We start from the raw sequence: 14,796 nt of genomic DNA on the forward strand, positions 1-14,796 counted from the left end.
GATCATTTCTTAGATTTGAATTTTAATATTTCTGATAATAATAAATTGGTTTTTAAAATGTATAACAAAACGGATTATTTTGATTTTTAAGCGATTAATTTCCTGTTCTCTATATAATATACACTCAAACATCACATACTTAGTATTTTACTCACAATTACTTAGATATGCAAGGTTTTTTAATAGTTATATTGATTTTAAAAATAGATATAAAATTTTAAACCACAAAATGATTTTAAAAGGTTTCTCTGTAAATAAATTAACGGGTGATTTAAAAAATTAGTTTTCATTCTAATGACTTTTTAAGTAAATACAAAAAGAATATTCAAGCAATACTTAGCGAAATTTTTGGTTGACTTTGATTTCCTTGTTATTTCTTAGCTTTTACTTTTGAGAAAAAAGAATCCAAAACGCCATCAAATCTCTTATGTTTAACGCAAAAACACCTACTAAAAACACTGTCAAGAAATATATAAGGAAGAAACTATAGAAAATTCGAGATGTCAGCAAATTTACAAGAAGTCTCAAATTATCTTAAAGCAGCTCTTGCATCTAATTTTAATGATCCCAAAACCATAAGAAAAAAACTCACTGATGTAAAAGTAAGTTTTGCAAAATTTAATCTGTAAAACTCAGAAACCTTTTTGTTAACTTGGAAAGTTGCTGGGTTAGGAAAATAAAACTTTCCAGGATGGAACTACTGATTAAAGTATTTCCTGGGAAGGTATCTGAATTTACTTATGTTAATCTCTTCTCCATATATAGCTTAATGTAGCTTATTGCACATTACAGCTTATTTTCTGCTCACACTTGATCTTACATTAGGCCTGCTAGGCTATTTATTGTAGGCTACAAATTTGTGTCTACCTTAAAAACTTTCAAATTTCGTCTTTGTTTATTATAGTATATTCTATTGGCTAGTTAAATTTTAATTATCTTGTAATTCCCTTTCCCTTGTTGCATGCAATATGCTTACATAGCATTATACCTTAAATTGCAGCTTGGAGTGATATAAGGATTATCCATCCTTGTGATGCTCCATGAGAAAAAAAAGAATTTGTTTGGTGTAGATTGTGGCTGTTAGATTAGACTCTTGTGGAGGACTCTACAGCTTCCCAATTGTAAAGGAACTCCTGGCAGAGCCATTCCCTATCAAGGTGGGACTTGAACATGTCAATTGAAGTAGCAGAAACTGTTTCTTCAGAGAGCTGGTTCCACATATTGATGATTCTTTGGCTGAAGAAGTGGCTTCTATGTCTACTCATGGAATGCTACATGGAGAGCTTCAAAGAATGTCCTCTAGTACCAGAATGCAAGTGCTGTGCAAAGAGACCGGGAAGGGTATTTTTAGAGAGGATTTTTTTGGTTAAAATAATGTCACCCCTTTTCCATTGCTATGTCAGCGTTGGCAGCTTCAAATGATGTAGTCTTTCTTTGTATAGAAATTTATTCATGTTGGTAACCATCTTAGTGGCACGATGCTGGACATCCTCAAGCAACTTCCTATCTTTTTTGAAGAAAGGGCTGCCAATGACATTCCAACCTCCAGGCCTGGACATACAAGCACCTTATATAACTTCATAAGAACTCTAGGGTGTTGGCTAGAGATGGTTCTTTTTATGATACCAAGGGTTTTATTTGCAGAAGATGAAACAGACTTAGCATGGCTGTTAAACTTTAATTGGTGATCTATAATAACCCCAAGATCTCTTTCATCAGAAACAGCAGAAAGGAAGTTGTCTTGAAGGAAATACTTATGATGCTTGTTATTTTTGCCAAAATGAATTACATGGCATTTGTCAACATTAAAAGTCAGAAGCCACATGTTAGCCCACTTTCTAGACTATCAAGATCTGTTTGAATTGATTGCTGGTCAGAGGGAGTAGCTGCTTTTCCAACTAGTTTTGAGTCATCAGTGTAAAGGGTAATAAGATTTGAAAGAAGGGTGGGTAATTTGTTAACATAGAAGTTGAAAAGTGTTGGTCCAAGAATAGTGCCCTGGGGCACGCCACTTAATACAGTTGTGGGAGAAGAGAAATGAGGAGTTCCTTGCAAATCAAAAACTCTGACACTCTGTGATCTTTCAGAAAGGAAGCCCATAATCCACTGTACAAGACCTTTGTTGACACCTGCAGCCCTCAATTTGATTATGAGGAATTCATGACAAACTTTGTCGAATGCTTTGGACAGATCAAGAAGAATCATGTTGACAGGAAAACCCTCATCAAGCAGTGTAGTCACTAATTCATATGTTTGGATACGGTTAGTGTCCACAGATCTACCAGATCTGAAACCATGTTGTGATGTGGAAAGGATATTATTGACCTCAAGATATTCAATTAGAGCTTTATTAAAAAATCTCCCAAGCACCTTAACAACTGCAGAGGTGATGCTTATGGGACAGTAATTCTCTGCTGAGTCTCTTCATCCCTTTTTATGGATCAGGGTTATATAAGATGTTTTCCAATCATGTGGTAGTTCCCCATTTTGAAGAGATAACCAGAACAGCATTCACAGGGGGTAGCTGAGAGCTTTTCAACACTCCCTAAGAAGACATGGATGAACACTGTCTGGTCCCTATGACTTATTTACATCAAGCTTCTCAAGGCTATTGAAAACCATTAATTCACCTACTGACAGATCAGGCATAGGGAAAAGCACTTCATACAATGGAGGATCTGGTGAGGAGGTGCCTGAATTTTGGGTAAAGGCAGAAGCAAATTGTGCATTTAGAATGTCAGCCTTATCTATTGGAGATGAGTGTAATACACTGTGGTCAACAAGGTCAGGAATAGTATGATGATTTGGGTTTTTAGAAGATGTCTCCATTACATGTCTCCAAAAAGATTTTGGGTTTAGCTTGATCTCAGAAGCCAAATTTTCCTCGTAGGCAGATTTCAGTTTTTTTACAGAATCTATTACACGATTCTGTACTGCCTTATAAAATGACAGGGTCTCCTGGTTCCTCTTCTTCATATACCATTTCCAAGCTCTAGATTTCTGGTTAATCAGCTTCTTAACTTCCTTAGTGAGGAAGGGAAGTGTTTTGGCCTGTTTCCTAAAAATAACCCTGGAATGTTTCTTTTCAAGAGCAAGAAGAGTTTTTTTGAAATTTAGCCATGACTCATTGATCTCACTGGTGATAAGCATTGACCAGTTTGCAGATGAAAGTTCCTGCTGTATTGCCTCATAGTCAGTGAAAGTCTGAGGACGAAATTTAGGTTGAGGATGACTATTTAGGGACAACACAGACAGAATAACTAGGTGGTCACTACTAGCAATTGGCGGCAAATAATCATTATGAATGAGGGAATCAGTATCATGCAAAATGACAAGGTCTAACAGTGAGGGATTCTGATCAGCTCTATAGTGTGTAGGCTTATCAATAGTCTGATGAAGAAAATTATTTGATAGGCAAGATAAAAAAGGTGAGTCTCTACTATTAGATGAAATATGTCCAGTTCCTTCAACCCACTCAATTGCAGGAAAATTAAAATCTCCAGTGATTATTAACTCAAATGAGCTAGGAAGGGAAATTGAAGATGTCATTTCATCAATGATAGTTTTGAGGGCCAATTCACTATCTTCAAGGGAAGGAGCACTTGGACTTCAATAAACGCACACAAGATGCAAATTTTTATTAGCAATGGAGATATCAAGCCATACACTTTCTATCAAAGATATACCAAGCATAGTAGGATTTACAACACTAACCTGGATACCATCTCTTACATAAACACCAACTCCTCTTTGACAATTTGAGTGCTCCAAGTTGCTAAATAGTTGATATCCCAAGATCTGTAGGGATGTTTCAGTAACCACCAAAAAAACCATGTTTCGGTAACAATTCAACAAAACTTGCAATATCTGCTGCTTCCTCCCTAAGAAGCACTCCGGATTATGATATATTAAAACTAGTATTAGATTACAGCAGGTTCCTCTGTATAAAATTCCAATTTTTCTGTATACTTATTACACTCTCCACCTGTTAGGCTGTGACTATTCTCACTATTTTCACAATGACTATTCATAAAGCCTCACATCTTGTCAATAAGAAGGACCAGCAAGACACATGCCAAAATCAAGATGGGGTCTGACAAGAGCCTTTATATATATTATATATGATTTGTTCTATGTTAGTTTATAATGGAACAAGAATAAAAAAAGTCATTTATTCATGCTGTTCCTTAATAGAATCAGCTGTAAAGTCATCTGTATGTTTTTTTTGTGCTACTCTCTATATTGAAAAATGTGTTCAATCAAATAGGTTGACTGACAGCTTAAGGACATCCCTAAGATCCTACCTCTGACACCATGTAGTGATAATATGTTATAAAGATTTACTGTTTGAGGCTACCTAAAAATAAATGATCACCAACTGTATATAAGACTGTTGCAATTGGTAATGGGCTAGTAATGGTTGGCTGACCTCAATTTTGGGAAACTTTTTTAACATTTAAACTAAAAAAAAATGTATCCTCACATATTAGCCTGCTTAGGTGCAGTATCCATGATAGAGTATGCCTATGATTTAGATACTTTATCATATCTTTAAGATCCTGTGTCCAAGGTTAGACAGCATTTTCCCAGTTTAGGCTTAAGCTTAAATTGTATCTATGATTAGGCTCCACTGTTGATTATAAATCCATTTCAAAGTGTTAGTGTTACTTAATATTCAAATATTCAAGTTGTCATAAACCTATTAAAAATATAAACAAATACAAGAAAATATTGCTGACCAGGCTACACTGGATTCATCCATATTGCTAGCAAGTGTTATTTATGGTAAATCCAGTGGCAATGAAATCCATTTTATTGTTGATGTAATAGAGATTACACAAGGATTTAACTGTTAAAGTGTTGATTATATCTTTGACCACTAGTTCAGACAGCTAGATAGGTATTAGTTCTCTGACAGCATCTTTCCACTATACTAAGATTTGGTGATTCTGTTGGTTTATTTAATTTTAAACTTCATTATCAGCACCATTTAGCTCATAATAACTATGATTGAGTAGGCCTCTGAAATATGAGTGCTTTAAAAGGTTGAGAAAGACATTGGTAAGACCACAGAATAGCAGCATTCCTGAAAGAAATAGTATAGTAAAAAAGGGTAGTACCAGTCAATTCCTCAACCATTGTTCTTTCAAAATATACTATTTGTTAATGTGAATGAAGCCTTACTTCCTTCCCCTCCAGTGTTCCTGGATATGGCCCTAGGCTATATTCAAAACTAAATGGAACACTTCTAGTAATTTGTATTGCTGTAAAATTTGTACTTTATAAAATGCTTCAAGTCTCTTTCAATGAAATTTTGTCTTTCAGTTTCAATCCATGTTTTTAAATTTTGATACAATAATAAAATTTCACTTAAACCATATATTTTGTATATCTTAAACAAAAGTGGAGTAAGCCACAAGCTTGCCTTTTTAAAAAAATCAAATGAAGTATAATTTCCCAAATTCTTCTGAAAAAAAATCTCACAAATAACAAGAAGGATAATGAACAAGAATTCATTATCTGGGTATTGATGATTACCATAAATAATATATTCTATATGTTGTAAAAACAAAATAGATATTTTACAGTGGCCAATGAAACAATATACCATCTAAAGATCTTAAATGTTATGGTTTCATGTACTGCCTTTTATAAAATAAGTTTCTAACCAAAGCTGCTTTTAGAGCTGGAATATCACTTGTTGAAACAAAATGGTCAGACAACATGCTTTATGATTTTGACAGAATAATTTATGTAAGAACCTTAGATGACTTTACTTAAAACCTTTGGTTGGTAAGATTTTAATGAGTTCTGTAATTTAGATGAATTGTGGCTTAACTGGAAGAAATTGCCACAGGATAAATCATCCATACCTTTAACTATTCAAAAAATGTTGACCAAATTTGGTATATTTCCCTGAATTATAGAGATAGTTGGGTCAGGTAACTTAACCTTTGCTCATAAGGTAATGGTTTCAAATAGGATAAAAGTGTAACTACTTGACTCAGGTTTTCTTGTTGGACATCATGCCATTTTCTGATACAATGAAGTTATGCTTGATGAACAGGAACATCTAGTTTGCTTTGTACAAAACAGCTAATGATTCTATCCAAATGTCAGTTGATTATCTGAAATAATACCTAGATGCCTGAAAGAATCAGCAGAGTATACCTTTACATCACCAATGAGGCACTAGTGTGCAAGTGCTTTTGTAGATAATTTTCATGCATGAAACTTTCCCTAGTTAATAAACACTAAATGTGGATTGCACCAAGTAAACAATACATTTAAATAAGAGCCACATGAACTGATACCATCTGCAGTTTTTTTTTTTTTTTTTTGCTTGGCTAAACTACATGAGACAAATGATTGATGGAAACTGGTCCAAAGCAGCTACACTGGGGAACTCCAATCAGGAAAATATACTTCTTAGACCTGTTTCTTAGGTAATCCAGTCCAGAATTCTGGATTCAATCTCATAATTTCAGTATTTTCAGAACAGGTATTGAAACCTTGTCAAATACATTAGAAAAATCAATGTACACATAATCAAACTTTTCAGATAAGTTTAGGCTTATCTGCTTTTTAGCTACCTTTAAATATCTTTGATTGCTTCCATCGACTTTGTGGTACAAGACTTATTGGTTTGAAAACTATGCTGTGCTGCATGTCATGATTATTTTTACAAAATCATTTTGGACTCAGTAGACAAATACTTATTTTATAATTCTTGAAGAAAGAAATATATTTGAAATAGGGCCATATTTACTGGATCTGACCTCAACCTACACTTAATCTTAAAAATTTGGCTTTGTCATGGAAATGGCAGATTTAGCTGACTGTAGCAGGATGGTTTAAGGTTGGAGTCAATAACATTAATATCTTAATTATATATAGGCAATAAGCAATATATAGATAGGGCAATAAGAATACTTGGAAATTTCTTACATCAACCCTCAAAACTTTAGAATGTTTCAGAAACTAAAACATTATTCTTCTTCTTAAATTTGTTAGATTTAAATGATATACGAGTATTAAGTACTTCCATATGGCATTTTTAAATTCTAAAAATCATTTCTATGACAAATCTCTGTTAATTTTACTTCCTTGTTTGGATTGTTGGAGGTCTGGGATGTACCAAATTCATTTTGTAAGTTCTGGAAGGTCAAGGTTTTCGATTAGGTACCAAATACCCTTCATTGCTAACAACTATAAGCTGAATGATAAAATTCTGTTTGAGCCATCCCAAAAATCTCAACTAAATTTAAAAAAGCAAAAATTAATTATTTGATCTTCTTATTTGTGTGTTTTGTTTTTGTGTCCCTGTATCTTGGATCGCCTCCCACGCCCCTCCTGCCCGATATTTATTTATTTACTTATCCTTGTTACTTCTCTTTTATATGTTTTTTTCTATTTTGTTTGTCTTTTGCCATGTTAAATTTTGGAATCATTATTATGATGAGAAGTTGATGTTTTTTCTATATTTTTGCACTGTCTCAGCCTTACGAGCTCTGCTCTCTGTTGGAGCATAATATTGTTTTTGTATTTTTTAAGTTGAATAAAGAAAAAGTTGAAGTTGAAGTTAATTAGTTGAGATAAAGCAAAAATCAGCTTTCTTTAATATTTCTCATAACAGGGGCTTGCCTTTACATTTATTAAAAGTTGGTATGTGGGGTTTGGGAGAATAGCATACATTTTGAATTATGTTATAATTGCAGAGTGATCAGATTGCAGAGAGGGAACCTTTACTATTTGAATTTGATCATAATATGAAGATGGACCAATAGTAGAGAAAGTATTAGATGAAATATTATACAAGATTTTTGAAATTAAATGGAGCAAGAATCAAAGTCCCTGGAATATTGGACAAAAAATTCTTTATGCCTTCTCCTGCTTTGTTACTATAGACTATCTGTTCCCAGAGTGGGCTATGTGAATTGAAATCACCAAAAATAAAGGAGTTATTCCCTAATAGTTCTGATTCCGAAAAAATTGGATATCATTGTTTCCATATGGAATTATACAATGATTTTATGAGAAGATGCTTACCATTAGCCAGGTTAAGTATTTTACCAATAATGTCAATTTCATCCCTGTAAAGGTTTAATGGTTGAGGGGAATAAGGGATTGAATCATGCACAAAGGTGGCAACTCCTCTTAAACTGATGAAGATTGGTCTTTTGCAGACAAATAATTCCAATTTTATTATAAGATGCATATTTGATAGGATCATTAAGTTCATTTGAGTTAAGAGAGACATAATTCCATTCTAGGATCTGCAGCTTAATTGCTGTGGGTGGAGTTGAATAGGTGGCCTGATTGATAAACAGTGAAAATTGATGATAAATATTTACCAATCTCATCAAAGATAGAATCAGAGAAGTAATATTTAACAATATCTTTTGTTATAGTAGCTTTTAGGGCTTTAGGCAAATTTGATTGGATGATTTGATCCACTGATGCAATGTATTTCATTAGTTTAGACATATAAAAACCATCCCCATCTTGTATAGTGTTTGCTTGAGTGGATATATTAGGTGAGGTTGTCACTGTTTCAGTTCATGATTTCTCACTAGATCTAGGATTTTGGAGGACTGGGCTTGCTTTGGTTATATTGGGGTGCTCAATAACCTGCTGAGGGATAGATGTCTCAATTGGACATAACTGAGCCTTATTTTGGTTATTTTTTGGAGTGCATGACCAAGGAATGGGTAAAATATTTGAGGTTGCTTCCTTAGCCTCTGTAATTCTTGGAAATAGGGGTCTTTTGGAAAGCTTAGCAAGCTTCATTGCAGCTATAGGAAATGGGACATTTTCTAGATAGACTATCCTTAAAGCTTTGTCCTGTTGGGTGTATTTAGGACATAAGTAATGTTTGATCATTCTGAAGAACTTAGCATTTAGTTTTGGGAAAAAGGGATGCCATTGGTCAAAATGCATCTGATATCCATAGCAATATTAGATCATATTGAGGAACTTAGCTTTTAGTTTTGAGAAACAAGGATGCTTATGGTTAAAATGCACCTTATATCCTTTGCAATGTTAGATGATTTGGAAACTTAGCTTTTAGTTTTGAGAAACCAGGATTTGTATCATCAAAATGCATCTGATGTCCTTAGCAATGTTAGATCATTTTGAGGAACTTAGCTTTTAGTTTTGCAAAACAAGAAGGTACATGCTCAAAATGCTTCTGATATCCTTAGCAATGTTAGATGATTTTGCTGAACTTAGCTTTCAGTTTTGAAAAACAAGGATACAGATGGTCCAAATGCATCTGATATCCTTATCAATGTAAGATCATTTTTAGGAACTTAGCTTTTAGTTTTGTGAAACAAGGATGTATATGGTCAAAATACATCTGATATCCTTAGCAATGTTTGATCATTTTTAGGAAATTAGTAGAAATTTGTCCATATTAGAAACTCACCCTTGCTAGGGGCAGTAAATACAGGTGGGGGAGGAAGAAGACCTCTCATATGTACACTCGAAGGGGGCCCACCAGCATATGCTCACGTCCCTTGGGTTGCAAATCTTCTCTAAGTAATGGGTTAAATTGTATGGTGATGCAGAACACCATTGTGGGAGGATCCTTTATAGGAGGACAACTGCAACAAGGCAAAAGATCCATATGTCTGGACAATGGCCTTGCAAAGGGCTGCCTTGATTATTTCAGGGTACCAGCAAGACTGGGTATCTTGCAGTCAAATCGATTCCCACTGGAGGATTGGCACCCCTGGGGGAAGTTATAGCCTAGTAAACAACCCAGCATTCACTTAGGATTTTGATTAATGGTTATTTTTTGGGGTTTTGTCTGTTTTGGTGGGGTTTTTGGGCTGAACAACCCCTTCTTTGATAATTTGTCTACTATGGTGTAGAGTTCCTATGTCTCAAGTTGATTTAGCTCTTTATTAAGACCCAAGCACCTGTAAATATAACAACATAAGCACATAACAAAAGCAACACTAAGCTGATAAGCAAGCAATCTCAGCAGGATGCTACAACAATATAAGCACATAACAAAGCAACACTAAACTAATAAGCAAGCATGCCCAGCAGGATGCTACATCTTCCTTCTTCTGAGCGTGCTATTGTCTCTATAAGTTTAACCTGGTGGGTTTGATTATTGTTCTACCCGATCTTGTTTGCGTCACTCCGCCTCTGTCCGGGACTGGTTTTGTTTGTTGCTGTGTTACAGCGCTAGTAGGGACATTGACAATATTTCCATTGTGTTCGGGGGGGGGGCTGCCAGGCTGGGTGAGGCTGGACGCTCAACCGGGCTGACTTTGGGTACCAATTCGGACGGTTGGGTAAATTCTACATTTTGGTAGTCTTGTTTTGAGTGGATTGCTTCGTCTGAATTCCTATGGGAGAGTCTGACCCTGTTGCGTCGGAGCGTTGATCCGTCGTCAGTAGCAATTGTGTAGGATCGCGGCTGCGGGCACACTTCGACAATGGTTCCTCTCTTCCAAGGACTGCTGGGTGTCATTTGGACACTCACTCTTGACCCTACCTGAATTTTGGGTAGGGATTTAGCGGTCCTGTCGTAGTACTCCTTCTGTCGCACTCTTGATTTCTCTCTGTGTTTCTGAAAGCTTGCTTTGGACACGATGTTCTTCTCTAGATGCTTCTGCGTGACAGGGAGGACTGATCGCAGCTGTCGGCTCATGAGCAGCTGGGCTGGTGCTGCCATACCGTCTACGGGAGTGTTCCGGTATTCTAGGATACTGATGTATGGGTCCTGTCCACTGATCTTGGACTTGTTCAAGATTCTCTTACAGGTTTGCACGCATTTCTCGACGAGCCCGTTTGCTGTGGGGTGATAAGGGCTAGACGTTTGATGTTCAATGCCCCAGTTTTCTGTGAATAGCCTGAATTCGCTGGAACTGAACTGTGGCCCGTTATCAGAAGTGAGAATTGCTGGTATTCCATGGCGAGCAAAGTGTCCTTTGAGTTTTGTGACCACATGAGGAGTGGTGGTGGAGGTTAGGTTGTCCATCTCAAAATAGCGGCTGTAATAGTCGACTGTTATTGCATACTGCTTCCCATTCCATTCAAACAAATCACATCCCACATGCTGCCATGGTAGTGACAGGATCGGTGTGGAAATCATTTTTCTCTTTTTGATTGTTCGACATTGTTTGAGTGCAGGCATCACATCTTTAGATAAACCGTTCAATGTCTTTTCCAATACCTGGCCAGTAAATGATCATTCGGGCTCTTTGCTTGGTTTTTTCAGTGCCCAAATGAGCGGAATGTAGTCCCTTTAAGACGTTGTCTCGTAGACTGGTAGGAATGACAATTCTTGAACCTTTGAAGATCAGGTCATCATGCTTTGAGAGATCTTGGCGAATACTCCAGTATTGGACTATGGTGTTTGGGCATTGTCTCTTGTTGTCAGGCCATCCCTCCAAGATGACCCTCTTCAGCGCTTGGAGTTCGTAATCTGTCAAGGTCTCCTGTTTGATCTCCTCCAGTCTGCTGCCCGTGGCGGGTATGGATTTTACAAACGAATGTACAAAGATTTCGATCTCTTTGTGTAATTCTTCATCAATGTCTGGAAGATGTAGTCTTGAGAGTGCATCTGCGACAGGGATTTCCGTACCGGCTCGGTACTTGAAAGTCAAGTCATACGGCTGTATGTACATCATCAGGCGTTGAATCCTTGGTGGTGCTGTATGGAGGGGTTTGATTAGTATAGATTCGAGTGGTCGATGATCCGTGATGACTTATACTTTCCTTCCGTATAGGTAGTGGTGGTAATGCCGGCAACCATAGACTATGGCAAAGAGTTCCTTTTCTAGCTGTGAGTAGTTCTGTTCGGATTTACTCAGTGATCTTGATGCGTAAGCAAAGATTTTGCCATTCGCGGATATTTGTGCCCCTAGTCCATGTTTTGAGGCGTCAACTTCGAGCTCAAGGGTTGGGCCGGAGCTGTCAAAGAAAGCCAGGTTGGTTACTATGGACTCTTTGAGCTGGTTGAGACATGTAGTGTGGAGCTCTTTCCATTCGAACTCGTTAGCTTTAATCAGATCCCTTAATGGTTGGTTCTGTGTTGCCAGGTTTGGGATGTACCTTGAGAGAAAGTTTAGCATTCCAAGGAGAGTCTGGAGTTCCTCCTTCGATTTTGGAGTAGGCATCTCGTTGATGGTACGGAGTTTCTCGGGGTCTGGTTTGATGCCAGCATTGCTGATGATGTGGCCAAAGTAGCAGACTGACTGGACTGCAATCTGGCACTTTGATCTATTAAATTTTACCCCCTTCTGTCTTGCTCTTTCGAGCACTTTCGCAAGTCTTCTGTTGTGCTCTTCTCGTGTGGCTCCATAGATAAGTAGGTCATCGACAAGTATTTTAAGACCTTTCAGACCTTGAAATATCTCTTCCATCTTCCGCTGGAACTCATCCTGGGCAGATATCAGCCCAAAGGGATATCTCCTCCAACGGTATCTGCCATAAATTGTATTAAAGGTCGTGAGGTCTGAAGCTGATTTTGAGAGCACAAGCGACCAGTACCCTGAGGTGGCATCAAGCTTTGAGAAATATTTCGCACCGCTCAAATCAGAAATGGCATCTTCAAAAGTCGGGATTGGGTAATGAGGGCGCTTGATGGCTTTGTTCAGGTCTACTGGATCAATACAAAGTCTCACACCGCCATCCTTCTTTTCAACTAGCACCATCGAGTTGACCCATTCCGTAGGCTCTTCCACCTTTTCTATTATCCTCAAGCTTTCCAATCTGTTCAGCTCTTGTTTCAATTTCTCACGCATTGCAATAGGCACTTTTCTGGCAGGATATGCTGTCGGCACAGCTCCTTCCTTAAGGTGAATCTCGCACTTGCCTTGTATTTTCCCAATGCCAGAGAACAGCTCTTTGTACCGTTCAAGGAGTGGCTCCAAATCTGGCGTTGATTTGCTGTCATCTAAGGCATCTATATTCAGGACAAGTTTCACCAGGTTCATGTTTTTGCTAGACTTTGAATCCAAGGATAGGAACAGAATTTCGTCCAGCTATGAAAAACCTATGTTTCTGTTCAGGAGCTCCATTATAGCTGCATGACAGGAGGCAGGTTCCGGCTGTTGGGATCGTTGAGCCACAGTAACTGGTGAGTTTTTGCTTTGTTGGTTGTATGAGTGGTTTTGGAGCAAGGAGATCAAAGTAGTGTTTTGGTATGATGTTTGCCTGAGCACCGGTATCAATTTTGAAGCTTACAGTAGTCTGATTGTTGATCTTCAGTGGAACAAACGCCTCATCCTTACTCCCATCTTGCTGTACAGCATATAGCAGTATTTCATCTTCTTCAGCAGTTTCTGCTATTCGGCTCTGTTCATCATTTTCGATAGCATTCACGACTTTGCTGCAACATACTTTTGCAAAGTGGTTTAATTTTCTGCACTTTGAGCATGTTTTCCCTTTGGCAGGACAGCTGTGTCCAGGGCCATAGATTCCTCCACAAAAGTAGCACTCTGTGCCTTTTATTCTTGATCTTGTGTCTGCTGGTTTTGGTTGTTTCCGGTATACTACATCCACTTCCTGTTAGATTGGGGGATGGTGGGAATTGTTGTCAAATGATTTCAGCTGTGCTTGGGTCGTCTCATAGATCCTACAAACTTCTACTGCTCTTTCAAGTGTTAGGCTGTTGCCGTCAGCTAGAAGTTTCTCTCGTATTCTTGGATTTCTGATTCCGCAGACGATTTTGTCTCTGGTCATCTCTTTTGGATCATGGTATTCGCATGGCTTGACTAGCAACTTCAGCTCTGTGATGTATTTCTCAAGTGTCTCTCCATCACGCTGGTCACGTTTCTGGAAGATATATCTGGCAAATACTTTGTTCTTCTTTGGAGCAGCATACTCACGAAATTTCAGAAGGTAAGGCTCGATTTTATTTGAATCTTCTGCTTCAATGTCAAAAGTTTTAAAGATGTCTCTTCCTTTTTCGCCAATCCATATAAGTAGATAGGCACACTGAATCTTCTCCAATTTACCAGAGAGAGGGCCTAGAAACATAAGTCTTGCATGTTCTTCAAACTTTGACCATTCTTCATCAAGATTTTCAGATTCCCAGTTGATTGCTGGAGGGGCAACTCCATCCATCTTTGCTGTTCAAGATCCCACTTCTGACACCATGTAGAGTTCCTATGTCTCAAGTTGATTTAGCTCTTTATTAAGACCCAAGCACCTGTAAATATAACAACATAAGCACATAACAAAAGCAACACTAAGCTGATAAGCAAGCAATCTCAGCAGGATGCTACAACAATATAAGCGCATAGCAAAGCAACACTAAACTAATAAGCAAGCATGTCCAGCAGGATGCTACATATGGGTTTCCTCCCTTTAGTAATATAATATTTGTTGGCATGAATATATAAGAATTGGAGGTAACTTGAGACTGTCTGTGCAGAATTTTGACTCTTGTTGATAGAAGACCATTGCCAAGTGTTGAACAACATGTTGTGACCAAGATGGGCCCAGGATTGCACAAAACCTCTATTCTACTGGAGGTCCCAGGGACTTCTTGCTGTCTAGTTCTTAGCCAGCTTAAGCACTTTGGCGTAGACTTGGGAAAATCAGTTGGTCCCCATCCTGCACTGTTATGCAGGACTATTGCTTTTCCTGAGGCCAAAATAATTTCAGTGATTGAAAGAATTTGAAAATTGGAACTTGGATTGTTACAATGTTAAAAATCAACATTTAAAAATCAACTATTGCATCAACATTAGGACTGAAAAATTCAGACAATTCAAACTAGACTTATTAGGAGTTTCAGCAACACATCCCAGGTGTAGGTAGCATGAAATT

At 37.5% G+C, this 14,796-nt stretch overlaps 1 protein-coding gene and 1 long non-coding RNA gene across 2 annotated transcripts in view; one reads left to right on the plus strand and one right to left on the minus strand.

Moving 5' to 3' along the window:
* The first annotated feature begins 447 nt into the window (after positions 1-447).
* Positions 448-14,796, plus strand: part of LOC136029120 (26S proteasome non-ATPase regulatory subunit 8-like) — a 30,521-nt gene continuing 16,172 nt past the window's right edge. The window contains exon 1 of the mRNA XM_065707198.1: positions 448-602. Within this exon, the coding sequence (XP_065563270.1) occupies positions 501-602 (102 nt within the window). The 5' untranslated portion in view covers positions 448-500. The remainder of the gene's footprint in view (positions 603-14,796) is intronic.
* Positions 4,796-14,796, minus strand: part of LOC136029121 (uncharacterized) — a 33,299-nt gene continuing 23,298 nt past the window's right edge. Inside the window, exon 2 of the long non-coding RNA XR_010617977.1 lies at positions 4,796-5,086. This is a non-coding gene — a long non-coding RNA (uncharacterized LOC136029121). The remainder of the gene's footprint in view (positions 5,087-14,796) is intronic.

The sequence above is a fragment of the Artemia franciscana genome, chromosome 7, assembly GCF_032884065.1.
Source record: "Artemia franciscana chromosome 7, ASM3288406v1, whole genome shotgun sequence".
In the NCBI taxonomy this organism is placed as follows: Eukaryota; Metazoa; Arthropoda; class Branchiopoda; order Anostraca; family Artemiidae; genus Artemia; species Artemia franciscana.